General features: G+C 41.3%; 1 protein-coding gene across 1 annotated transcript in view; it reads right to left on the minus strand.

The window, feature by feature from the left end:
- TGFBI (transforming growth factor beta induced) overlaps positions 1 to 26,356 on the minus strand; it is a 140,888-nt gene that overhangs the window by 26,065 nt on the left and 88,467 nt on the right. Inside the window, exons 10-14 of the mRNA XM_073620694.1 lie at positions 25,376 to 25,521; positions 24,133 to 24,269; positions 22,566 to 22,696; positions 5,704 to 5,828; positions 68 to 170 (exon numbers count right to left, since the gene is read on the minus strand). Of these exons, the coding sequence (XP_073476795.1) occupies positions 68 to 170; positions 5,704 to 5,828; positions 22,566 to 22,696; positions 24,133 to 24,269; positions 25,376 to 25,521 (642 nt within the window). The remainder of the gene's footprint in view (positions 1 to 67; positions 171 to 5,703; positions 5,829 to 22,565; positions 22,697 to 24,132; positions 24,270 to 25,375; positions 25,522 to 26,356) is intronic.

Below are 26,356 nucleotides of genomic sequence, written 5' to 3' on the forward strand. Positions count from 1 at the left end.
CAACTCTAGCATGTAAATGTAAAATGAAAGAAAGACATCTACAAATGCAGAACTGATTTATTCTTACTTGGTGGCTGTAACACAGTGTTGATAGCATGGACCACACCATTTGTTGCCATCAGGTCTGCTTCAGAAACACGATGTTTGTTGACATGCAGTGTGGAGTTTTTCTTTAAAAAACATCACAGATCAAACGACAAGAACAGCTACTTATAAATGTTATATGGGCTAATGGTAGATCCAAACTTAAAATAACAACATTACAACGATCGAAAACTGAAGCAGAGATAGATATATTTATATATTTACATTACCTGGCAGGGCAGTTAAAACAACTACATACATGGATAAGACGGGAAAGAGCAGGAGGAGTGGAAAAGTATCTATTGGAAATACTCTAGGTAAAGGATTTAGTGGTAGGATTGTAGGCAAACAGCGAGGTTACCTAGAATTAAGATCCTCATGGTTACAATGGCACGAGTGGTGTGGAAAGAAGCTAAGAGAATAGTAGGATTTAGGGATATTCCCCAGGAAATTCCCATCTGGAATAATCCAGCATTTGAACAGCTGGGAGGAAATACAGATGGAAACTTCTGGAAATAGAAACGTGTGATTGTATTAGAGCAGTTGTATGAACATGGAACATTTGAATACCTGAATAAACAACATGATATAGCACTAGGGATGAGCTGAACACCCCCCTGTTCGGTTCGCACCAGAACATGCGAACAGGAAAAAAGTTCGTTCGAACACGCGAACACCGTTAAAGTCTATGGGACACGAACATGAATAATCAAAAGTTCTAATTTTAAAGGCTAATATGCAAGTTATTGTCATAAAAAGTGTTTGGGGACCTGGGTCCTGCCCCAGGGGACATGGATCAATGCAAAAAAAAGTTTTAAAAACGGCCGTTTTTTCAGGAGCAGTGATTTTAATAATGCTTAAAGTCAAACAATAAAAGTGTAATATCCCTTTAAATTTCGTACCTGGGGGGTGTCTATAGTATGCCTGTAAAGGGGCGCATGTTTCCTGTGTTTAGAACAGTCTGACAGCAAAATGACATTTTGAAGGAAAAAACTCATTTAAAACTACCCGCGGCTATTGCATTGCCGACAATACACATAGAAGTTCATTGATAAAAACGGCATGGGAATTCCCCAAAGGGGAACCCCGAACCAAAATTAAAAAAAAAAAAATGACGTGGGAGTCCCCCTAAATTCCATACCAGGCCCTTCAGGTCTGGTATGGATTTTAAGGGGAACCCCGCGCCAAAAAAAAAAAAAAAAAACGGCGTGGGGTCCCCCCAAAAATCCATACCAGACCCTTATCTGAGCACGCAACCTGGCAGGCCGCAGGAAAAGAGGGGGGACGAGAGTGCGGCCCCCCCCTCCTGAACCGTACCAGGCCACATGCCCTCAACATTGGGAGGGTGCTTTGGGGTAGCCCCCCAAAACACCTTGTCCCCATGTTGATGAGGACAAGGGCCTCATCCCCACAACCCTGGCCGGTGGTTGTGGGGGTCTGCGGGCGGGGGGCTTATCGGAATCTGGAAGCCCCCTTTAACAAGGGGACCCCCAGGTCCCGGCCCCCCCCCCTGTGTGAAATGGTAAGGGGGTACAAAAGTACCCCTACCATTTCACTAAAAAACTGTCAAAAATGTTAAAAATGACAAGAGACAGTTTTTGACAATTCCTTTATTTAAATGCTTCTTACTTTCTTCTATCTTCCTTCATCTTCTGGTTCTTCTGGTTCTTCTGGCTCTTCTGGTTCTTCCTCCGGCGTTCTCGTCCAGCATCTCCTCCGCGGCGTCTTCTATCTTCTTCTCCTCGGGCCGCTCCGCACCCATGGCATGGGGGGGAGGCTCCCGCTCTTCTCTTCTTCTTCTTCTCTTCTTCTCTTCTTCATTTTCTTCTCCGGGCCGCTCCGCATCCATGCTGGCATGAAGGGAGGCTCCCGCTGTGTGACGGCGCTCCTCGTCTGACAGTTCTTAAATAACGGGGGGCGGGGCCTCTGACGCACGGGACATGACGGGACTTCCCTGTGGCATTCCCGTGACGTCACAGGGAAGTCCCGTCAAGTCACCGTGCGTCAGAGGGGGGCGGGGTCACCGGGTGGCCCCGCCCCCGTTATTTAAGGACTGTCAGACGAGGAGCGCCGTCACACAGCGGGAGCCTCCCGCCATGCTAGCATGTGTGAGGAGCGGCCCGGAGAAGAAAATGAAGAAGAGAAGAAAAGAAGAAGAGAAGAAGATGAAGAAGAAGAGAAGAGCGGGAGCCTCCCCCCATGCCATGGGTGCGGAGCGGCCCGAGGAGAAGAAGATAGAAGACGCCGCGGAGGAGATGCTGGACGAGAACGCCGGAGGAAGAACCAGAAGAGCCAGAAGAACCAGAAGAACCAGAAGATGAAGGAAGATAGAAGAAAGAAGAAGTATTTAAATAAAGGAATTGTCAAAAACTGTCTCTTGTCATTTTTAACATTTTTGACAGTTTTTTAGTGAAATGGTAGGGGTACAAGTACCCCCTTACCATTTCACACAGGGGGGGGGGTGGGATCTGGGGGTCCCCTTGTTAAAGGGGTCTTCCAGATTCCGATAAGCCCCCGCCCGCAGACCCCCACAACCACCGGCCAGGGTTGTGGGGATGAGGCCCTTGTCCTTATCAACATGGGGACAAGGTGTTTTGGGGGGCTACCCCAAAGCACCCTCCCAATGATGAGGGCATGTGGCCTGGTACGGTTCAGGAGGGGGGGGGCCGCACTCTCGTCCCCCCCTCTTTTCCTGCGGCCTGCCAGGTTGCGTGCTCGGATAAGGGTCTGGTATGGATTTTTGGGGGGACCCCACGCCGTTTTTTTTTTTTTTTTTGGCGCGGGGTTCCCCTTAAAATCCATACCAGACCTGAAGGGTCTGGTATGGAATTTAGGGGGAACCCCACGTCATTTTTTTTTTAAATTTTGGCCGGGGTTCCCCTTAATATCCATACCAGACCTGAAGGGCCTGGTATGGAATTTAGGGGGACTCCCACGTCATTTTTTTTTTTTAATTTTGGTTCAGGGTTCCCCTTTGGGGAATTCCCATGCCGTTTATCAATGAACTTCTATGTGTATTGTCGGCAATGCAATAGCCGCGGGTAGTTTTAAATGAGTTTTTTCCTTCAAAATGTCATTTTGCTGTCAGACTGTTCTAAACACAGGAAACATGCGCCCCTTTACAGGCATACTATAGACACCCCCCAGGTACGAAATTTAAAGGGATATTACACTTTTATTGTTTGACTTTAAGCATTATTAAAATCACTGCTCCTGAAAAAACGGCCGTTTTTAAAACTTTTTTTTGCATTGATCCATGTCCCCTGGGGCAGGACCCAGGTCCCCAAACACTTTTTATGACAATAACTTGCATATTAGCCTTTAAAATTAGCACTTTTGATTTCTCCCATAGACTTTTAAAGGGTGTTCCGCGGCATTCGAATTTGCCGCGAACACCCCAAATTGTTCGCTGTTCGGCGAACTTGCGAACAGCCAATGTTCGAGTCGAACATGAGTTCGACTCGAACTCGAAGCTCATCCCTATATAGCACATAAACACTTTTATAAATAATTAAAACTAAGACATGCCTTGCAGGCGCAATTTGGCAAACAGAATCTTAAGATATCAAAATACCCTCTTATAGGAATTTTGAAGTCACAGGGGCCGAAGGGACTGATATCAATATTGTACTCATTTCTATTACAAACTAAAATAGGTAGAGAACCATTGAAAGCAAGAGACAAATGGCAGGTTTTGATCGCAGAAATGACAGATAAGAAATGGTTCATTTGTTGGTATCGCCAATAGATAATAACAAGATGACACTATTGTATATAATGTACCAGATATATCTTAGCTCTATTAGACTATATAAAATGGGTAAAAGGTCAGAATGTTTGCAATGTCATCAAGATGAAGCAGATTTATGCCATTTGATTTGGTCATGTAGGGAGGCAATGAAATATGGGAGTCAAGTAATAAAAACAATTATCTGAAATGATTAAAAGACCGGTGCCTTGTACCCCTGTAGTATGTTTGTTGGGGTTGTTGAATTATGAAGAATGGTCAAGACATGTAAAGATCTCTTTGCAAAAAACACTTTTTCAGGCTCGAAAGCAAATTGCTAAGAAATGGATGCAAGTTATAACTCCTTCTATCAAAGAATGGATAAATGCAGCTAACCATATCAGAGCATATGAAAAAGTTATGTATGAAAGTAGGAGAAACCTACAGAAATATCAGAAAATTTGCAGTCAATGGTGTAGTATGGAAGGGACTAGTGAGAGATAGAGTAGATGAACAGAATGATTACTGCAGAAAATTATAAATGTAATTTTTAATATTATGTATGTTTTTGGTATGCAATAAAGAGTATTAAAGAAAAAAAAAGAACATCTACTTTGGATTGATGTCTTTACGTTATGTGGCATACATAATGTCTGATAACGCTAACTTGTATGCAATTCTTTAAGGAATATGAGGAAGAAAATGTAACTCTGTAGCTCTACCAGGGTAATAGAGCCAACTTTGATGACCCACATGCTCTGGCCCAAAATGGGCTTCTCTAACATTGAAGATGTTTTTTTACATGCTGAAATAATTATTTAATGGTTTAACTTGATTGTCTAAACCATGGGTATCCAACTTTTTGGCCTTCCTGGGCCTCATTGAAAGAAGAGGCATTGTCTTGGAATTCCCACACATACAATGCAATATTAATGATAACTGATGAGCAGAAAAAGTCAGGCAGATCACAAGTTACCGATCACTTCCGTAGATAATGTAGCCATCTGAGCAATAATACTTCTTATTTTTTTGTAATTTTTTTTATTATAAAAGTAAAAGAGGGCAACATAAAACATATTACGATATTTGACACTGTTTTTGATAAACTAACGCATCAATATCTGGTTAGATGGATTTAGTAGCAATTCTCAATGAGTTATCAAGGTTCTCATCAGATATTTTGGTTCTAATTTTGCCCTTCATGTGCTTAATGTTTGAAAATAGTTGCTCACAAATACAGGTGCTGCTGAAAATTGATGACATTAATAAGGCGTGAATGTGGAGTAGATTTTCTTTGGGAAGATAACACAGTAAAGAGACACTGTAAAAAAAAAAAAAAAAATGCCACGTGTTCTCTAAGTGTAAGTGCATTTTCCAAAAAATTCCCCCAAAAATCAACATTTTTAAGTAAGTTTATGATTTTGTATTGGGCCGCATTCAAAGCCGCCTTGGGCTGCATGGACACCCCTACACTAAACAGCAGCTTATAAGCTCCAGTAATGAAAATGAAATCAAAGATGGCTGTATTGCTATACCACAGTTGCTCCCCATATTATGACATGTATTATATTTGTCTATGGCATAATACTGTCATTCTGTGAATGCTCTGTGTACATTGCATGCTATTTACATTGTGTGTGCTCTGTGCTGCAAATGGACAAACTTCCGCCTCTTAATTTTCTGGGAGTACAATCATTCTAGAGTCAGTGGACTCCAGTAAGGGCAGGACAAGTGGCAGCATAATAAATAATAAAGGATAAGGGATGATTGTAAGTTATGCAGTACTTTGTGCAATTTTTCTAAATGTATTCTATATATTTCAGGTTTTCTTATGAATGCATTCTATTTAAAAAAAACAAAAAGGATACAAATAATCAGGACAATTAACCTACCGAGATGGCTTCCAGTTTTCCACCCTGCAGAGACTTTAATCTTACAAGTTGACTAACTGACCCGCTGACCAGGATCTCATCACCAATGTGATACTTCAAAAGGTTGGAAAGCTCTTTGGCATTACCTTCAAAGCAAAACAAAATATATATTATACCTTACATTTAAACTGATATACTATAGTATATGGAATACGTCTTTAAAGCACCAGTGCATGTAAACTCAAATTTCTCTATAGATTAATGTGATATTAAAACAATTTTGTTTTGGATCGATCATGGCTCCAGCCATACTGTATACTTTTTCGTAACTGACTTTAAAAGGTAAACTAGCAAGCACTTTGACGAAGAACTGAGCCAATGCAGGCAACTGGGCCATTTTGCACACCAAAGAGTTATTGGGGTCCAACTGTAGGGTTAACTGCTTCTGATGTTTTTAGTAATGACACTGCAGCTCATGTTAATGCTGCCAGAGGCTGCCAAGGTATTTGTCTGCTTGGCAAATACAGCCACAAGCTTGGCTGATAAGTTTAACCTCTTCTGGTTTCTGCTGGAAGTGAGTTGGGTGGCTTTGCAGCTGCCAGATCACTTTCACATACACCGGAACATGCCTCCTTGATTTGAGAGCCACCATTTCACATCCTCTGTGGCCAGGGGAGAGGCTAATCAAGCCTGATCTGTGCTTCACTAGACTCCATGGAGTGCAGGGAAGACATTAGAGGTCTAATAGTCCCCTGATTTCTCATTAAAGATACATTTTTCATTGTGCTGTCACATGAAAAAGGGGGGGGGGGGGGGGTCGTTGTCAGTTAAGTAAAAAAAAAAACAAAATCACAAAAATTCAAGTTACATTAAAAAAAATTTAAATTATACGAAAAGGACAATTACATCAGGCATTATGTTTTGCTATGCAGGAATGAAAGTAATATTTAACTCACGGTTAACTCTACAGTTTTGACTTATAACGGCTTTTAAAACATTGTCTTGTGGACAATTTGGGGTATAGTAGTTTGTTGCCATTTCATAGCTTTGTGCAGTTCTAATGCTTAACATGCTTGGTATGTATTTACTCGATGTAACCTCATCTTTTTATATTTTACACCAAAATTAGGTAACATACTGGGGCTGATTTGCTAACGGCAAATAGACTATGCACTTTGAAAATCCAGTTGCACTCTGCAAGTGCAGTTACACTCATTTTTCTTAGTAAATGTGATTTGGAAAAGCTTCACTTTGTAAAGAGTACCCTATCAGGAGCAAGAAAAACAAAAAAAGGTATTTTTGCTTGTACATGATTGGATGATGGAAATGACCACATTTACTAAGCTCTGGGGAAAATTAGTGCAATCACACTTGCAAAGTGCACAGTTTATTTTGCCTTTTAGTGTGCACTAAAATGAATGTTACTGTATTTTTTACTGAACAGTTGTTTTAATATTGTGTGGTCTTTCCTTTCAGAATATATACTGCTTAAAGTAATCTTCAGTAATATTGTCTATCCCTGATTGCAATCTTTCATTGTCTGCAACAAGAAACTGTGGAAAAGTGCTTTTTTTGTCATTTGAAAATGTTGGATAATAAATCCAGATTTAGGGAAGCAGAAGAAAAGACTACTATTAAGTTTGGACAACAAACATCATTGTAAACAAGTACAAGGCTTCTATAACAATATATTTGCGATTTTTGTTGCAGTAACATTGTTTACTATGGTAATGGAGAGACAATTGAGAAAGCCAATAGCTTCTTGGCAATAATCATGTTAAATGCTTTTGTGCAAGGTAAATATCACTGAAGTGATGACCATGGTTAGCAAGTATATGAAAAAGTGGTCACTCAAAAGACCCCATAAAAGAGTCTAGTGACTAGTCAAAGTTAAAGAAAACCAGACATCAGAGGAAAGCAGATTCACGTGTCACCTAAGACCTTGGAAAAACACTGTTATTAAGAATACATTTCCATGACAGGGGGTCCCCTACTTACAAACATCCGACTTACAAACGACTCCTACTTACAAACGGAGGGAGACAACAGGTAGTGAGAGGAAATCTACCCCTAGGAAGAGAAATTCACTCCTGTAAGAGTTAATATGGGAAAAAGGTGTCTCCACTGATGCTTTATGACCTATCCTTATTTCCCTAATAACCCCAAATTTTCAAAATCCAATTGTCATTGGGACAGAAAGTGAGATGAAATCTTCTGAACAGGGGCACAGACAGCAAAACAAATGTTACAGGGGTGATAACCCTTCCCTATGCTATCTACAAAACTTAAAAATAGATTTTTTGGCTGGAGCTACACTTAAAAAATGTACCTGTTCCGACTTACAAACAGATTCAACTTAAGAACAAACCTAAAGTCCCTATCTTGTTTGTAACCCGGGGACCCCTGTATTCTGTTTAGAATGCCATCTCAAAAACAAAAATTCCTGTTTTGGCTACTATCTTGATGACTGCTAGTTATGACTTGTGCAAATGGATTTTATAGAGAGGAGGGAGACATTTAAACAAAAACACTGTAAAAACAACATATATTTAACATGAGGAAGAAAGTTACAAATTCATGCTTCATTCTACTGCAAAAAAAAAAAAAATCATATTTTATTAGTAAGTGATATGTCTGCCAAATGTTGTTAGAATGTTGTTTTATAGAGTATAAAAGCCTTTTTATAGCTTTGGAAAGGTTTTTATTGATGCCTCCAAAAAAAGATACACTCTCTTTGATTGTACGGTAATATTGGGGAAGTGTTCCAATTGTTCTGGGGACAACTGTCTAGGAGTGGATTTACCTTAAACCTAGTACACATGATCAGAATATCGTACAAAAAATATTGCTTTCAAAGCGATCGTATGATAATATGATCGTTCGTACACAGCTTTCGTCCGAAATTTTCCGAACAGACAAACACAAAAATTTTCCTTTAATCAGTACAGTTTTAGTCCGAAAATACAATACAAATACATTACATCACTTCCGAATTTTTATTCTGTCGTACTTTAGTAACCTATTCATTTTCTATATCGGGACTAGCATGCAAAAAAAAAACAAAAAAAAAAAAAAACCAGACGATCATTTATCCGATAATCTCATCATGTGTACTAGGCTTTACTGGATAGATTTTCACTCACTTTCTTTTGTATCTACATGACAAAAAGTGACACATAATCTCTAAAAAGAAACCAATAAAACTAACAGGGTTTAACCATTATCTAATCAGATAAAAACAGACTTGGCTTTAACCAGGGCTTTTTTTCTCAGAGAATAGGTGCAGGAACTCCCCCTTTTGTGAGTTACCCATTGTCTTTGCCCCTACCTACCTCTGAGCACCAGTCCTTGGTTCCACCACCTACCCACCTCCCAGCACTGCCCCTTTTAGAGAATACAGAACCAAGTAACATTTGTGGTACTAAGTAATTTGTATGGAATTTGTTATTGATAACAAGAAAAGCAGTAAAATAGACCCCCCACAGGCAACAATAGACCCATCAGCAACAATAGACCCCCCCTGCAACAATGGACCACCTACAACAAAATACCACCCAGCAACAATAGACCCTCTAGCAGCCAGCTATAACTGACCCCCCAGCAACATAAGACCCACCCCAGCAACAATAGACCCCCCACCAGCAACAATAGACCTCCCCAGCAGCAATCAACCCTTCTGCAGAAATAGACCCCCTCCAGCAACAATAGATCCAGCAGCAGCCAGCATCAATAGACACTGTAGCACAATCCAGCACTCCTTGCCATTGCCATTAAAGCCCTGGCTTTAACCCTTTTGCTGCCAGCGACGGTTTTTGCATTTGCTTTTACATTTTTTGCACGCTTTAAAAAAACATTTTAGGGCTAAAGATCACATAAAACAAACCTTAAGCATTATATATTTTCTGAAAACAGGCACCCTAGATATTACCATAACGGCATGTGTATTTATGTGTGTATGGGGTTTTAGGGGTGGCTCAAAACATTTTTGGGAGAGTTTTTAAGTGCTGGGGTGTTACTTTATTAACAGTTTTTTTACAGATCTTTTTTTTACTAAACTTATTTTTCACCACATAGGGGACAAAAAAAACAAACAACTAAAATTAGATTTCTCTTACTGAATAGATTTATTTTGATTTCCTGTTGTGTCTACATGACAGTGAAGGGAAATCTCTCAAATGAGACAAGAAAAAGAGGGTTTAATCATTCTCTAATCAAAAAAAAACATGATTTTATCTTTAAATATACTCAAAGCAGTTGTTTCTGGCTCATTTACTCCAAGATTGATAACAAGTGATTACAGAGGCAAAGGAAAAAGAAAAAAGATGAAAAAAGCTCAGGATTTATGGGTAACAGCAGGATCAGCATAGCAGAGAAATACACTGAAATTAGAAGAGACTGTAGGGTTGATTTATTAAAACTGGAGAGTGCAAAATCTGGTGCAGCTTTGCATAGAAACCTTTCAGCTTCCATTTTTTTTGTCTAAGCTTAATTGAACAAGCTGAAGTTAGAAGCTGATTGGCTACCATGCACAGCTGCACCAGATTTTGTACTTTCCGGTTTTAGTAAATCAACCCCTGTGCATGTAACAGGGTAAACATTAGTTGTGGTATGTAATGTTCCCTTTTGTTTTCACCACTAGATTTATCACACATTCACCACTTTCTCCATGAATGACAAATGGAATAACAATTCTTTCTAACCCTCTTCATGTTCTACTTCCACTTCATCATCATATAAATGGCATCTTCATAAAGATGTGGTACTATACCTTGGTTAGAGTTTAAGGAAAATGTTGTCCCTTTTGTCTTAAAAGTATAGTTCAATCAATATTAAAAATCAAACAGTAGAATGCATATAAAGTGTACAGCTAATCTAATTGCTGATTGATGATTTTGTTTTTCATGAAGGCATTGCTGTAGGGGTGATCTGGTGATTTGAGAACCCCTGCTTGTAATGCATGAGAGCTGTTCCTAAACACACCTACTGCAGACTCATTCCTATCTGCCACATACAGAAAGGTCAAGGTACAAAAAATGTCAGTAACTGAGACTTTTCTCAAAGACATCAATCAGATTCAGGTTATTGGCAATACAGAAAGCCCTCTCTCACATGGATGGCCAGGAGGTGCTAGACGGCCATGCTACAATTTTACTGCCCTCCCATTAAGGCTAGACAACAACAACCGGAGGAGGCTGTTCACATGGAGTGGCCCGATGCTGTGTAGCGGCCAAAGAAAATTTTACGTGACATGCCAAGTTGGCTGGTTGCATGCAATGGCATAGTTGAATGCAAATCTAAATCTAAAGCAAATTGAATGAGAAAGTTTTTTAAGCAGTTTACTACTGTAAGTATCAGTGGCAGCTGGTGGATTTTTTTGGGGGGGGCTGCAAACAAGCACCCCCCCGGGTGGGCGGCGGCGCAACCCCCCTTCCCCGCACGCTGTCTGCCTGTCGGTTGGTCCGGCACTTACCCCATCTAGGTGGTGGGCTGCGGCTCTGGAGTCCTCGAGCAGGGCGGACCCCATCTGGGTGACGGGCTGTGGGCAGTGGCTCTGGTGTCTTCGAGCAAGGTGGACCCCATCTAGGTGACGGGCAGTGGCTCCAGTGTCCTCTCCTCCAGCACGGCAGCTTCTGCCGCGCGTCTCCTCCCCGGGCGGGCAGCGGCACAACCCCCCTCCCCCGCACGCTGTCTGCCTGTCAGTTGGTCTGGCACTTACCCCATCTAGGTGGTGGGCTGCAGCTCCGGAGTCCTCGAGCAGGGCGGACCCCATCTGGGTGACGGGCTGTGGACAGTGGCTCTGGTGTCTTTGAGCAAGGTGGACCCCATCTAGGTGACGGGCAGTGGCTCCGGTGTCCTCTCCTACAGCACGGCGGCTTCCGCCGTACGTCTATCTCTCTCCTCCTCCTCCTAGGCGTTAGGCATTCAATAGGATTGCATGACGTTTTGGCCAATCGGGAAACAGGTCTCACGACCCGCTTCCTGATTGGCAGGGAGGAGATTTAGTCTGAAAATAGTGAATATTCATTCGTTAGCGTCACACAACTGGCTCTAATCACGTGCTTCAAGAAAACACCAACCCCCCCCCCCCCCCCCCCCATTGGAATCCATAGTCTAGCACCCCTGTATGTAGATCAGGGGGCCAGACACATTAATAGGGGGTGGCGCCTGTGCACCCCTAATGGATGGGCCACCACTGGTAAGTATGCAAATAAAAACAGTCACAATATCTTTGTAACAGTATGTCTGTGAGAAGAATGAAGTGATGCAGTGAAAAGAAAAAGCTAAAAGAGCTAAAAAAACACAAACAGCCATACTACATCTGCTTTATGACAGCATATTAGTCAAGTGAATAGCACTCTTGCTTTGCCACTGGGGATTTTATCTGCATGGAGTTTACATGTTCTGCCCATTTTTGCACAAGCTTCTTCTGGTTGTCCTAAGAAACATATGCAAATAAGACTTCTTTTTAAAAATCAAATAGAAGAAGCGGTTGACTAGCTGTATTTACACTCTACTTCACTGGTAGAGGAAGTACCACACTACACTGGTAGTTTGCTAAGCCTTACACAGTCCAGAGGTAGGTGGAGGAGGTTCATCTGAGGTTTGCATGAAAGTATTACATGGAGGAGGCTAAATATGCAGTTTACGACTACCCTCTAAGTTAGTCTTGGTGGAAAAAAATTTCAGGGGCAGAAAAATTGCTGGAGTATAAGAGATCAAGTTGGAGTATAAGAGATCAAGAAGAACAACATTTTATTTCAATCTCCTTCTTCTGTCTAATGTTCAGTTTGACTCTGACTTTACTCACTAAGATACACTGACAATCTACTGCATTGTCAATCTTAAAAGCTCTGTACAAGTATTTGGAAGTTGTGGGAAAAGGGATGTGACAAGCTCACTTATCTATAAAGGTTTTCTATACTGGACAAATACTGAATCTCATGTAACATGTGCCAAAAGGGATCAGATATTAGGGTATTTTGTGACTAATATTCTGATTTGTTTGCTACATATTTAAAGTGTAGAGAGGAAGCTGGGGAAGCTGACTTTGACTAAAAATGATGGAAAAATGAAACATTTTGAGCTATCACCAGAACCAGATTAAATTGCAAAATCAAAATGGGGACACTAGTTATACCATATTGCCAAAGAAGGGATTTACTTAATTTTAAGATATTTCTTCAACTTCTTGTTGTGACTTTCGTAGCGGAAGTAAAGGGAAATCTCTTTTTTGGGACACAAAATGTAAGAAAAAAAAAAGCCATGGGGTTTTAACCATTCTCTGCTCTATCATAAATAAGATTTAAAAAAATATTATGGCTTTAGATATAGTTTAATTAATTGGACAACCATTTGAATAGGTTGCTGTGTTTTAACTAATATCATATGAAATTATAGGATGCTGTATTGGCTATGAATACTCTGTATATTCCTGGTGTCTTTTATGCCTAATTGCAAACAGACATAAGCTGTACTGAATTAGCAACCATATGCATGTATAGTATATCTGGTTAATCTGGAGAAAATGTAAACCATGCATACACACTTTTCTTGCAGATTTCTGTGAAAAGTAATGAACATGCTACTTAAATCCAGCTTTGCTGTCAGTTTGGCTTAATCACTGACTGGATTTAGACCTCACGCTGTGCATTTTTATAGATCCCTCCAGCAGTGTCATAATATTTCTTGCTTAGACAGTCCCATTTTACAGAAGGTTAGTATGGTAACATTTTTGCAATTAAAGTGTAGTGTTGGTATTAAAATACTTGAATTGCAAAGATGACCATTCTTTAACTTGTGGATTTGGTGGATTTGTGGCTGTTTAGACTTGTTGAAAATAGCAAATACTGCATTGGTTGCCTAACTGTGATTGCAAGTTGGTAACAAATTATTGACTAATGCTGTCAATAGGTATAAATAGGTCATTCAGTGTAGGTAATCTATGATGTCTTCTATACAGGGCTGGTGCTAGACTATTTTGCGCCCTAGGCAAGACCAGCTACTTGCATCCCCCCCAAATAAAAAAGAAAACTTTACATTTTTTTAAAACAGTGGAAAGTATTAAAACAGTATAAGAAAAAACTGCGCCATTACCTAAAATTACCTAAGCTGCAACTCAAAATGTTATACAACACCAAACAGAAATAAAACAGGGGGGAGCTGTGCTAAAATTAATCTATGAGGCAATATTCCATACACTCACAATGTAGACGAATAGTACACCACAACAGGTGAAATTGTGATTAAAAATAAATAAATATTCTCTAAGTATGGGTACAAAGCACCAATGTACCAATGGAAAACCTATAGTGAAAAAGGACAGCAATATCTAAAAAATATAGTAACAATATAGATGAAGTAAATATTGACACCTAAATGATATGGCAGTGAAGAAATAATGGACTATATAAAAAAACTAAACAGCTAATGTGACTGAATGGCAAAGTCCATGTGTAATAATAGTAACCATAAAAAATAAATCATAAATCAAAAAATTGAATCCAAAAATAATAAACATAGTCCATGCAAAGTAATTGGTGACTCTTCTTCAGTGATATAAAACGGGACATCCCAAGAAACGTGAAAGATAGGAAATGCCTCCACCACAGCAAGCACTGCCGCTTACCAGAACACGGTGGTCCCTTATTACAGGGCACCACACTGAGCAGATGGCTATTAGCCCAGCCCGGGATCTCTGTGGTATACACTGAGCTCCTCGGCCTCAGTAGCAATGGTCCACACACAATTCAGATCAGGCCCGGTAATTGAATCCCCACAAAACAACAAAGGCTCACATAGTGTAAAACCTTCACATTTATTTCAGATATCATAAGACAAATGGACACTTACAGTTAAGCAGCTAGGATAGAACACTAAAAAAGTCGAGCCCACTGGCCTCGAACATGGCAGTGAAGAAATAATGGACTATATAAAAAACTAAACAGCTAATGTGACTGAATGGCAAAGTCCATGTGTAGTAATAGTAACCATAAAAAATAAATCATAAATCAAAAAATTGAATCCAAAAATAATAAACATAGTCCATGCAAAGTAACTGGTGACTCTTCTTCGGTGATATAAAACAGGACATCCCAAGAAACGTGAAAGATAGGAAATGCCTCCACCACAGCAAGCACTGCCGCTTACCAGAACACGGTGGTCCCTTATTACAGGGCACCACACTGAGCAGATGGCTATTAGCCCAGCCCGGGATCTCTGTGGTATACACTGAGCTCCTCGGCCTCAGTAGCAATGGTCCACACACAATTCAGATCAGGCCCGGTAATTGAATCCCCACAAAACAACAAAGGCTCACATAGTGTAAAACCTTCACATTTATTTCAGATATCATAAGACAAATGGACACTTACAGTTAAGCAGCTAGGATAGAACACTAAAAAAGTCGAGCCCACTGGCCTCGAACATGGCAGTGAAGAAATAATGGACTATATAAAAAACTAAACAGCTAATGTGACTGAATGGCAAAGTCCATGTGTAGTAATAGTAACCATAAAAAATAAATCATAAATCAAAAAATTGAATCCAAAAATAATAAACATAGTCCATGCAAAGTAACTGGTGACTCTTCTTCGGTGATATAAAACAGGACATCCCAAGAAACGTGAAAGATAGGAAATGCCTCCACCACAGCAAGCACTGCCGCTTACCAGAACACGGTGGTCCCTTATTACAGGGCACCACACTGAGCAGATGGCTATTAGCCCAGCCCGGGATCTCTGTGGTATACACTGAGCTCCTCGGCCTCAGTAGCAATGGTCCACACACAGGTCAGATCAGGCCCGGTAATTGAATCCCCACAAAACAACAAAGGCTCACATAGTGTAAAACCTTCACATTTATTTCAGATATCATAAGACAAATGGACACTTACAGTTAAGCAGCTAGGATAGAACACTAAAAAAGTCGAGCCCACTGGCCTCGAACAAAGCCCGTAGCTTCCGGGTGTTTCGTCATACAACAGGACGTCGCCGCGGGGCATGGACGGTGTCCTGATGCACCACATTATATACACAAAATAAATTACCAAGCCTCGGCCTGAGTCCCGGGAAAACGCCGACGGGTGCCATCTTGGTTCAGGGAAACCCAACCAACGTGCATACTGAAATATCTGTGTATTGAGGGCAGACAGGAAATATAACAGTATACCACTAAGCAAACATAGAAAGCCCATAACTGGGCATCCATGTTGGGTTGGTTGGGTTTCCCTGAACCAAGATGGCGCCCGTCGGCATTTTCCCGGGACTCAGACCGAGGCTTGGTAATTTATTTTTGTGTATATAATGCGGTGCATCAGGACGCCGCCCGTGCCCCGTGATGATGTCCTGTTGAATGACAAAATGCATGGGGAGGAGGATCGACGCATTGATGTCACCGCAATACGCTTAGTCCCGGAAGCTACTGGCTTTATTCGAGGCCGGAAAGCTCGACTTTTTTAATGTTCTAGCCTAGCTGCTCAATTGTAAGTGTCCATTTGTCTTATGATATCTGAAATAAATGTGAAGGTTTTACACTATGTGAGCTTTGTTGTTTTATGGGGATTCAATTACCGGGCCTGATCTGACCTGTGTGAGAACCATCGCTACTGAGGCCGAGGAGTTCAGTGTATACCACAGAGATCCCGGGCTGGGGTAATAGCCATCTGCTCAGTGTGGTCCCCTGTAATAAGGGACCACCGTGTTCTGGTAAGCGGCAGTGTTTGCTGTGGTGGAGACATTTCCTATCTTTCACGTTTCTTGGGATGTCCCGTTTTACCGTAGAAGAGTCACCAGTTACTTTTTTGTTTATTATTTTTGGATTCAATTTTTGACGTATGATTGATTTTTTATGGTTACTATTATTACACATGGACTTTGCCATTCAGTCACATTAGCTGTTTAGTTTTTTATATAGTCCATTATTTCTTCACTGCCATATATAATTTAGGTGTCAATATTTACTTCATCTATATTGTTACTATATTTTTTAGATATTGCTGTCCTTTTTCACTGAAGGTTTTCCATTGGTACATTGGTGCTTTGTACCCATACTTATAGAATATTTATTTATTTTTAATCACAATTTCACCTGTTGTGGTATACTATCCATCTGCAAAGTATTAAAACAGCCTGTAGCTCAAGTCACATGGTCCCGCTTTATATCACCTGATATTCGTGATGTTTCTCTGTACACTTGACTTTGTGTTATGCCCAGAAGGGGCCTGGCGTTGTGCGCACTGGGATAACAAATCTTGGTCTGTGTATGTCCTGAGTGCGGAGCCCTAAAATAGGCTCTCACATCCTGGGCCTACTATGGAGGGGGAAAGTAAGTCGGTTTGTGTACCTGTCAGTTCTTCGGTTGGTGGGGGGGCACGGTAGGTCGGTTGGTGTACCTGTCAGGTCCTCAGCTCGAGTTGCATAGGATGTTGGGATTGGCGGAGTGAAGTTGTTATTCTCGGTTGTTATAGTAACAACAGTTCCCTCTCCTCTCGGTGCATGCGCTTTGATCTCTTAGAGGAGAAGGGACGGGGACACGACATTCAGGCCATCATATTTATTATGGGAAGGACTGGCCGATTAAAGAGGTAGTAAACCCTGATGGGTTTACTTCCTCTTTGTTTCCCTGCAAAGGTAAAGCATAATGGGCTACTATGCATCGCATTGTAGCCTATTATGTGTCACTTACCTGACACAAGAGCCTGCGATGTTACCGTTGTCCCCTATGCTACGGAGCGTCCATCTTCTTTCCGGGTATCGTGGCTCCGGTGCTGTGATTGGCTGGAGCCGCAATGACTTCACTCCCGCACATGCGCACGGGAGCCGCCACTAGCGGCATATTGCCATTAGCAGAGGAATGCTCAGTGCGCCTGCCGTAGACATAAGCCGTAGACAGCGGTGCCTGTCTTTTTGCAAATATCTCCTAAACCATGTAGATTTAGGAGATATTTCTTGGACCTACAGATAAGCCTTAATCTAGGCTTATCTGTAGGTCAAAGTGGTCTGTAAGGGTTTACAACCACTTTAATTAGTTGGAGGAGTAGTACAAGTCTATGATTAGACATTTGGTTTCTCTCCCCTTTTGCTGCCATCACACAATCCTAATTAAACAACAACGGAGAGCCAATTCCTCCCCCCGACTCTTCACTCCTCCCACATCTTTGGTCATGTGATTTTGAGTCTAGCCCTCTCCTGACTCCTCTCACCCCTTCCATTCTACTCCACCCCTCCCGGTTCATCCCACCTGTAGAAGGATGTGATGATTATCGGTGTTTGTAGTCTGGATGGTGAGAGAGAATGGGAGGAGCTGTGTGAAGAGTCATGGGAGGAGCTGTGCTGGGGGCAGGAGAGATGGGCATGTACATAGCGAAGCAGAGTTGATCTGTGTTTGTCCTCATTATTCATCTCTCCTCTATAGACACCCCTCCTCCTGCACCTCACCAGAGATCTCCCAGCATCCACTGTGTTCAGGGATTTCTCTCTTCAGTGGAGGCAGAATTAGATGTCAGAGGAAGGGGAGGAGACCAGCAGTGCCTAGGAGACCCCCAAACGCTCCCTATCCTACCTGCCTCCAGAAGCAGGCAGGGAATAGGAAAACCAGCAGCCATGGATGCACCCTAGGCGGCAGTGCACCCTATGCAGCTGCCTAGTTCACCTAGCTGTAGCGGCGGCCCTGCTCCTATATTTATAATGAGCACAAATGTCCCTGTTTAATAACATTGTGCAAATAGCAGTGCCAGTCAGAGACAACACACAATGGGCTGTCAAATATCTAATTTCTGCAACTTAGTTAATTTTACATAAATTAACTTTAGCTTCTTATTAGTTTTTGTTGGCTGCCAGTCTTTATAGATCACTTTTTGCATTTGTTAAAGAGCAATTTTAATCAACAAATTAAATGAGTTAATGAGCTGATCATTACAACAGGGCAGCTGTCAGGTCACCTGAGACCAGGTGGCAGATGCACTCCGTAGGCGTCGGAAGTGCACCGCTAAGATAGTGGACCCTAGGACTGACTGCTGCGGATATTACCCAGGGAGGTTCAGGAAGCAGGTCTACTGGATCACTGACACAGATCCCAGTGGGAGCTAGAGCATAGATTCCCCAGGGCTCGGAGTCTAAGAGTCAGCAGGTGTTCACCAGAGCCTCTAGTGGTGAGGATAAACTGCACTGCAGTCTGGCTCCAGGTCGCGGCCAACTAGGGTCTCACAGCTCACGCTCACGGTAGACTACAGGAGAAGGAAGCAGCAGGCTGGAATAACAAGGATAGTAAAGGGATAAGGCAGAGGTCAGGGTGACTAGCAGACAGGAACAACAGAGTACACGCCAACGGTTCAGGGTCACAGGCAAACGGGGGACAGTCGAGAACACGCCAAGGTCGGTAACAGAGACAAACGAAGAGCACACGGCAAGCAGGAAACAGGAAGCCAAACACACAATGGTTGATCAGCACCGCTGGCTTGCAGTGCGCAGGTTAATATAGGGTTCCCTGATAGGGCCTGGGGTGGAGCCATGCTTAGAGGAAAGGTTACATAAACAGCCAGGTGAGAGTGGCTGGCCTCTTAGTCTGAACACATGAGGAGAGATAAGCAGATAGAGAAAGATTACTGCATAACCATGACAGCAGCTACAGTATGCTAAAATCAAAAAGTTCAAGTCATTTGTCTTTTTGCTTTTCTGTTTGTATGGAAGATACCACAAGGAGCTTACATTGGATGTGTTTTGGAAATCATCTCTTACATCACTAACAGGGGAAGCTCAGATCAGCAGATTACTAACAAAAGAAAGTGGGATGGGCTGGTGCACTACAACTATGCCTGGATTTAAAAAAATGAATATGTAGGCTGACCTATATGTATGCATTTGAGTTTTTTTTTAATTCTGGCTGTGGCTGTACATTCAAATTGAGATAACGAATCGTTTTATGTAGGGCTGTTAATGATTTAAATTTTCGTGTTCGATTAATTGATTTTTTTTAAATCGATTAATCGACTAATTTCGATTAATTATAACGCACATACAGCTCCAACTACTTTTAGCTGATTTAGCACCGTTGTTATGGCAATGGCCGAAGCCGGACATAGCAGGGCATGGCTAGGACGACACACGTCATAAACTCAGCCTCGCCATGCCCATAATCTCAGCCTTACCGTGCCCATAATTGCAGCCTCACCGTGCCCATATTCGCAGCCTTACCGTGCCCATAATGCAGTCTCACCATGCATATAATCTCAGACTTACCGTGCCCATAATCGCAGCCTCCCATTCCCATAATGCAGTCTCACCATGCCCATAATCGCAGCCTTATTATGCCCATAATGCTGTCTCACCACACCCATAATCCCTGCCTCGCCGTGCCTATAATCGCAGCCTCACTGTGCCCATAATTTTGTCTCACCATGCCCATAATGCTGTCTCACCATGCCCATAATCGCAACCTTACCGTTCCTATAATGGCAGCCTCACCGTGCCTATAATGCAGTCTCAACGTGCCCATAATGCAGTCTCACCGTGCCCATAATCGCAGCCTTACTGTAGTCAGTGCCTGTGCCTGGATTACACAGTCTGTGGGCATCTTCCGCTGTGTGTCTCGGAGCTGAGTGTGAAAACTTTGGCCGCGCTGTGAGAAAAGTCCCTCCTCCTAGATCAGCTTGTGTGATAGACAGAACACTGCGTCTATCACATGAGCTAATCTAGGAGGAGGGCAGGACTTTTCTCACAGCGCGGTCAAAGTTTTCACACTCAGCTCGGTGACACACAGCGGGAGATGCCCACAGACTGTGTATGACATATAGCGGAGGAGGAGGAGAAGGGAACGGAGTGCTGCACTGCAGCCACAGCTTGGCCCAAAGCAGCCCCAGGGCAGGCAGCCTACCGATCAAAAAAATTTTGATCGTTCAAAAAAAAGTGAACGATTAATCGAGGAATTAATCATTAATTTCCGCAGCCCTAGTTTTATGTACAGTCAATGGTGGAAACCCAACGTTCAAATATGTAAATATCTCTTTAAAAGTAATGATAACTGACACTTATATTATATTATATATTATGTGGATAAAATATAGGCTTCACTAAACTCAGGCAGGGTTCATTGGATCTAGTAATACCTTTAACAGAGCACACTACTTTGTCATAATGCTATCTCTGCTGTATACTGGCAGCATCTGTCAAAGTGACATCCTGCCACGTAATGCCTGCAAAGTTTAGATGTGATGTCACTCAGCACAGACACAGAAGGCAGGGAAGCAGTAGTGTGGCACCTCTATGTAAGCTCTTAATAACCAACAATGACAGGGGGCCCTGACCTGACCACTAAGGACCTGTGCATAATGGGTTACTTTCCACTGAACACCAATGAAAAAGGGGACACTTTTAAATAAATAAAATATTTAACATTTTTGAATGAGTAATAGGGGGCACTAATGTACCACTAATGTACCTTTTATTCATCTCCCTGTGGGGGGCAGCCTTATTTCAAATGGGGCTGTGGGATTCCCATAGGTTTGCCCCCCTTCCAACACACACAAACCCAGACATCACCATGGGGACTGGATGTGGGGATGAGGAGCGACTCCCCTCAACATGAGAACAAGGTGCCTTGAAACGAGGGCTTTACCCAGCCTGTACCCATATTTGACCCATGACATTACCCAGGATCTCACCCTGTTTGTTTACACAGCCAGGGGTCTGTTATTTAGTAGTAGTTCAGTGGGGCAACATCGTTGGACAGTGGAATGCGGAGACTGACAATTAATTGTTGAGGATGTACATTGGGGGACATTATTCACAATGCCAATTTTATTAAATTATATTTTTCATATTATGTGTGATTATTTACTCCCCTTATTACTCATTCCACAAAAAGTAAAAAGTAATCTACCCAGTATTCATATTCATTCCCCGGGGGAGGGGGACAGGATATCTAATATCTCAGGGACTTCTAGATTTCTAAATGTGCCCTCCTAGACAAACTTTCACATACTTTTGGGGACTGGATGTAGGGAATAAGCCCTTGTCCCTTGTCATTGGGAGAATTGCAAGAGGTGGGAGGCTTGTTAAAAGGCATGTGTCCTAATATAGCTCAAAAAAGGGATTGAGGGCTCATATTCTTTGGTCTCTCTTTCTTGACCATCTAGGCTGTATGACTGGATAATGCTCTGGGAGAAGTGATAATGCATGGGAGAAGGGAAAATTAACAAAAGCACAACCAGCATAGCAATCAAACAGAGAGCCGATAAAAGCTAGATGGAATACAGATGGATTGTTTCAACATCATTCCTGTCTTTTGAGTGACTGGTTGGTAATGATTGCTTACTTTTTTATACATTACTTTGCATGCAGCTAACACTAGAGACGATAGTTTGGCATCAGTGATGGTATCAAATAACTTTTTTTTAAGTTATGCCAAGTTACTTACCAACCTTTTAACCCAAAGAAATATGAAGTGGTCTTATAAAAGCAAGGTATCGCTGCTCACAGGTGAGCCAGCAAGGCTTAATCCAAGTCAGTAGTCTGTAAGGGGGGCACGAAGACAAATTCAGATGGTTGCACTCCCAAAAACAATGTAAAAATTGGCTTTTTGGGCAAAAAATATTAAAAGCATCACAAAAATGCCCTGCTTATATGCCTGTTGTTGTGATGCTTTTAATAATTTTTTGCCACTAAAGCCAGTTTTTACATCGTCTTTGGGAGTGCAGCCATCCGAATTTGTGTTCATTATGAAGTGGTCTTACTATACCAGCAATGAACCAGCAGCAAACCTCCTCAACCTGATTCCACTTTCATTATGCATACAAAATGTGGATGCTTTCCATTTAAGTTATATTGAAATATATTTTAAGCAATGCATTTCTCTGTGTAGCTTGTTGAAGCTCAAGACGCTATGCATACCTAACAATCTGTTTAATTCTGCTCTTGGGAGGGCACGGAAAGCTTCATCTGTTGGAGCGAAGACCGTGAAAGTGCCTTCTCTGTTCAGTGTCTCAGTAAGTCCAGCAGACTGGATTGCAGTCACCAATAAGCTACAAAAACAAGAGTGAGACTTAGCCTTTTAGTATGTCAATTTAAAAGAAGTACATCACAAGACCCATAAGAATCCTTTCAGAATATTATTGCCTAAAAACAGAAAAAAGTTTAAAGCTGGGATTATAGGGATATCAAAAACATAACTGCAAATACAGCATTGTTTTGTAAGACATTTTGCTTTCTCTGATTCACTGACACAAGTTGTAACTTATGCAAGAATTAGGCTTTCACTCTACATTTGATGAGAAAACTTTTCATATTCATTAATTTGTAAGCAAAGTGTGTTGTAGAGAAAGGTTATCTAGCATACAGATTGGGAATTTGGGTCAGAAAAAAAATTTGTTTAGTGAACTATAGCTTATTAAATGTGTCATTTTCAAGAAAAACCCTAAAATATTGGAGGACTTATGACCCTTGAGACCTGGGTTGGAAGCTGATGTAGATAAAATAATCTGGAAGAACCCAGTTAATATTATATGTTCAAGAGTAAAAACTTGATTAAAACCAGATTTTGGTTCAATTTTTTTATTTAAAATTACAGAATGCTTTGTGGGTCTAAGGATTTCCATTAATATAACAATACAACTCCCATTATTATAATGTGACTTAAAGCATAACTCCACTTTTGTTGAGAAAAAACATTCCCCCCCTGCGTAATCTATGTAGTTTGCAAGGATTATAAAAACCTTTGTTGCAGATTCCTACCTTTTGTTATTCTGAATCCATGTGAGTTTTGTCTGTGCATCTGTACTTAGTGGGTCTAATGGGAGTGGTTTCATAATTATTAGTCAGCTGTGGCAGCTGCAGGGCACTAATGAGGAAAGCTGATGGGCCTACATCCCTTTAGACGTATTCCTATTGGAAATATCTCACCAAAAATTACATTTTTGTTGCAGGGGATGCCTGAAATCTGATTTGTATCTTAGGCAGATTTCTGGAAAAATTGGTGAGCCAATCACACAAGCAGAAAATTATGTTTCGGGGGGGGGGGGGGGGGGGGGGGTGTCAGTACACATCCTGTGTACAGAACAACTCCATGTAGCCATATTGCTTTGCATTTATAGAAAATCACAGCGGCTGCAGATTTGCCGTGGGGCAATTTTTGGAGTAGCCCCTGACACACCCACTTTTCATCATTCCAAGTTCAAGGATGACCGTACCCGCCCCTATTCTTGTTTAACTTTTAGATTGAGGCACTACCTTATAAGCGGCTGCAGACTGATAAGGAAAGGTAATTTTTAATAACATTAAATAACAATATGACTTGTATCTCAATCGCTATATTATTTTTTCTTTATTTGTCATTTTTTTCCCCACAAAAGTGGAGTTACCCTTTAAGTAATCTTAATTGTGACAGCCAACCCTTCAGACAAAATTAATTAATACAATACTGGTATAATGTTTTACATTTTAAGAATAAAAGAATATGTACCTGAAGCGATTATCAGCTTTAAGAACATCCATTACATTTCCTGATGGTGGAGTCAACAGCTTGTCAACAATAAACATAGTGCCATATCTTCCCTTTTTGTCATGTGCATCAATACAACTGTTTTCAATGCAAAGAGCCTATAAAAAATGACCGAGTCAAACTGTGCAGCATTCATGGACAATAACACTTTAGATTGAAGCTGTCCAGACTATACACCCGAAAGCAGTGGTCATCAACCCTATCCTCAGGGCCCACTAACAGGCCAGGTTTTATGTATTACCTTGGGGAGATGCAGACTAGAATACTGCAATCACTGAGCAGCAAATGATATCACCTATGATGTATTTCAGTTATCTTGCAAACCTGGCCTGTTAGTGGGCCCTGAGGACAGGGTTGATGACCACTGCCCTAAAGAATTTATATATTCTGAACAAGCAGTACATTTACTTTAATACAGGTCATTATTTACCTCTGTTGCTAAATATCATTTTTTTCTGCAGTACCTCCTACACATTGTAGAGATGTGCACAGACAGGTTTAGGACACCCCATAGCATGTTATTTAAAGGTGACCTCCAGGATAAGCAAATCTTGTTTAAATACATTCTGCATGTGTATTCTTATTTAGATCTTGGTGCACTTTGTGTATTTGTTCTAGATCTGTGTAATAATTCATTGTGAAATTTTGCGCCTGTGCAGAAGCTTCCTGTAAAAAAGACCAGTCACTGCTGCTGTCTCTCCTTGTGCAGGGTGATTGGTCTTGCCATTCGCCAGCTGGCAGATTGACAAGATTTGTAAATGGTAATTAATTGCAGCAAATAAAGACCAGGTCTCTGGCCCTGCCAGTCTGAATTTTACTGTGTAGCAGTAATGTGTATATCTCAGGACTGGATTCTGAGTCAGATCCTTTCTACTGTATATATTTTATCTGTGTATTTAGCCGTTTGACTGGAGTTCAGCTTTAATTAATCAGCATCCATAGAAAAACATTTACACTTTTGTGGAAATACCAATAGAGGTATTGCTATGGCAGTAAAATAGAAAAAGGGTCACCCATGACATCTTTGCACCACATATTACCACCTGGATAAAAACATTTTTCAAATTGTAATTTTTGCTTATGCTCGTACTCATACAATTTTTTATAAATACAAGTAAGGGATATCTTCCATGTTTTATTGACAAAGAGGCTTGAAGGAAATCAATAATTCTAAAATATATCATTCTAAAAATGAAATACTTACATTCCGATATACAAATACTCTCAGTGTCTTCCCACCAACTGTTTCCAGAACTTGGCCATGATAAAGATATTTGGAAGAAAGCTGATCTTTTATAATGTGATTCTGAAGTAAGTTGGTCATGTCTTTGTCAATGTTCGGTACTCCATCTAAGTACAAACGTTCTAGAGTTTATATTAAGCAACCACACTATATATAGCGCCATTCATTAACTTACTTTAAATTTAACGTATACCTAACAGAGATTCAGAAGAAATAAATGCTTGGGAACCTACTGTGGGAAAACATGTAAAATATTTGTGACTGACCACCATCAAATGAGAGATCCATTGACATCAACTGAGAAACTGTTTCTCCAGTCAAATCCAGTATATCAGGGTCATTGTCACGGCTAATATGCCTAAGGGAGTTGGGTTGGCAGGTGTTTTATCTTATTTTGATACATGTGAACATACCCTTTCTGTCAAAGTGATCACTCCTAAGGTGGCTGCTGGCATTGCAGTCTTACACAAACCCGGATCACTTATACAAATGGCCTTGAGCCATTGATATCCAAGGCCTAAATCCTAGTAAATATAGACAGAATGTCTGCCAGCATCGAAAGGTTCAATAGAAACCAGCTGACATTCAGCCTGTGTGTATGGCAGCCGGTCCAATAAAAAAAGGTTTGCCGACCGGCTCCCGATCAGTGCTCTCAGCCAATGGCTGAATGTGCTGACCAGAGTGGTCTGGTGGGAGGTCGTCCCCTTGTCAGATCAAAATAGGACAGCAGGGGAGATCTCTGTACTAACATCGGATTGTTAGTCCAGCGGTTCCGGCCTGAGCTGTCAGGTTTTTTTCGTTCAACCTGCTGGGTTGAATGAAAAAAAACTAGTGGTGTGTACTAGGCTTTAGTGTAGGGTCACTACTTAACAAGGGAAAATACTTGCAAGTATACAGTACACCTGACCTATTTGTACTGCAAGTTATAACAATGAAGAAATA

This window comes from Aquarana catesbeiana, linkage group LG03 (assembly GCF_042186555.1).
Source record: "Aquarana catesbeiana isolate 2022-GZ linkage group LG03, ASM4218655v1, whole genome shotgun sequence".
Classification (NCBI taxonomy): domain Eukaryota; kingdom Metazoa; phylum Chordata; class Amphibia; order Anura; family Ranidae; genus Aquarana; species Aquarana catesbeiana.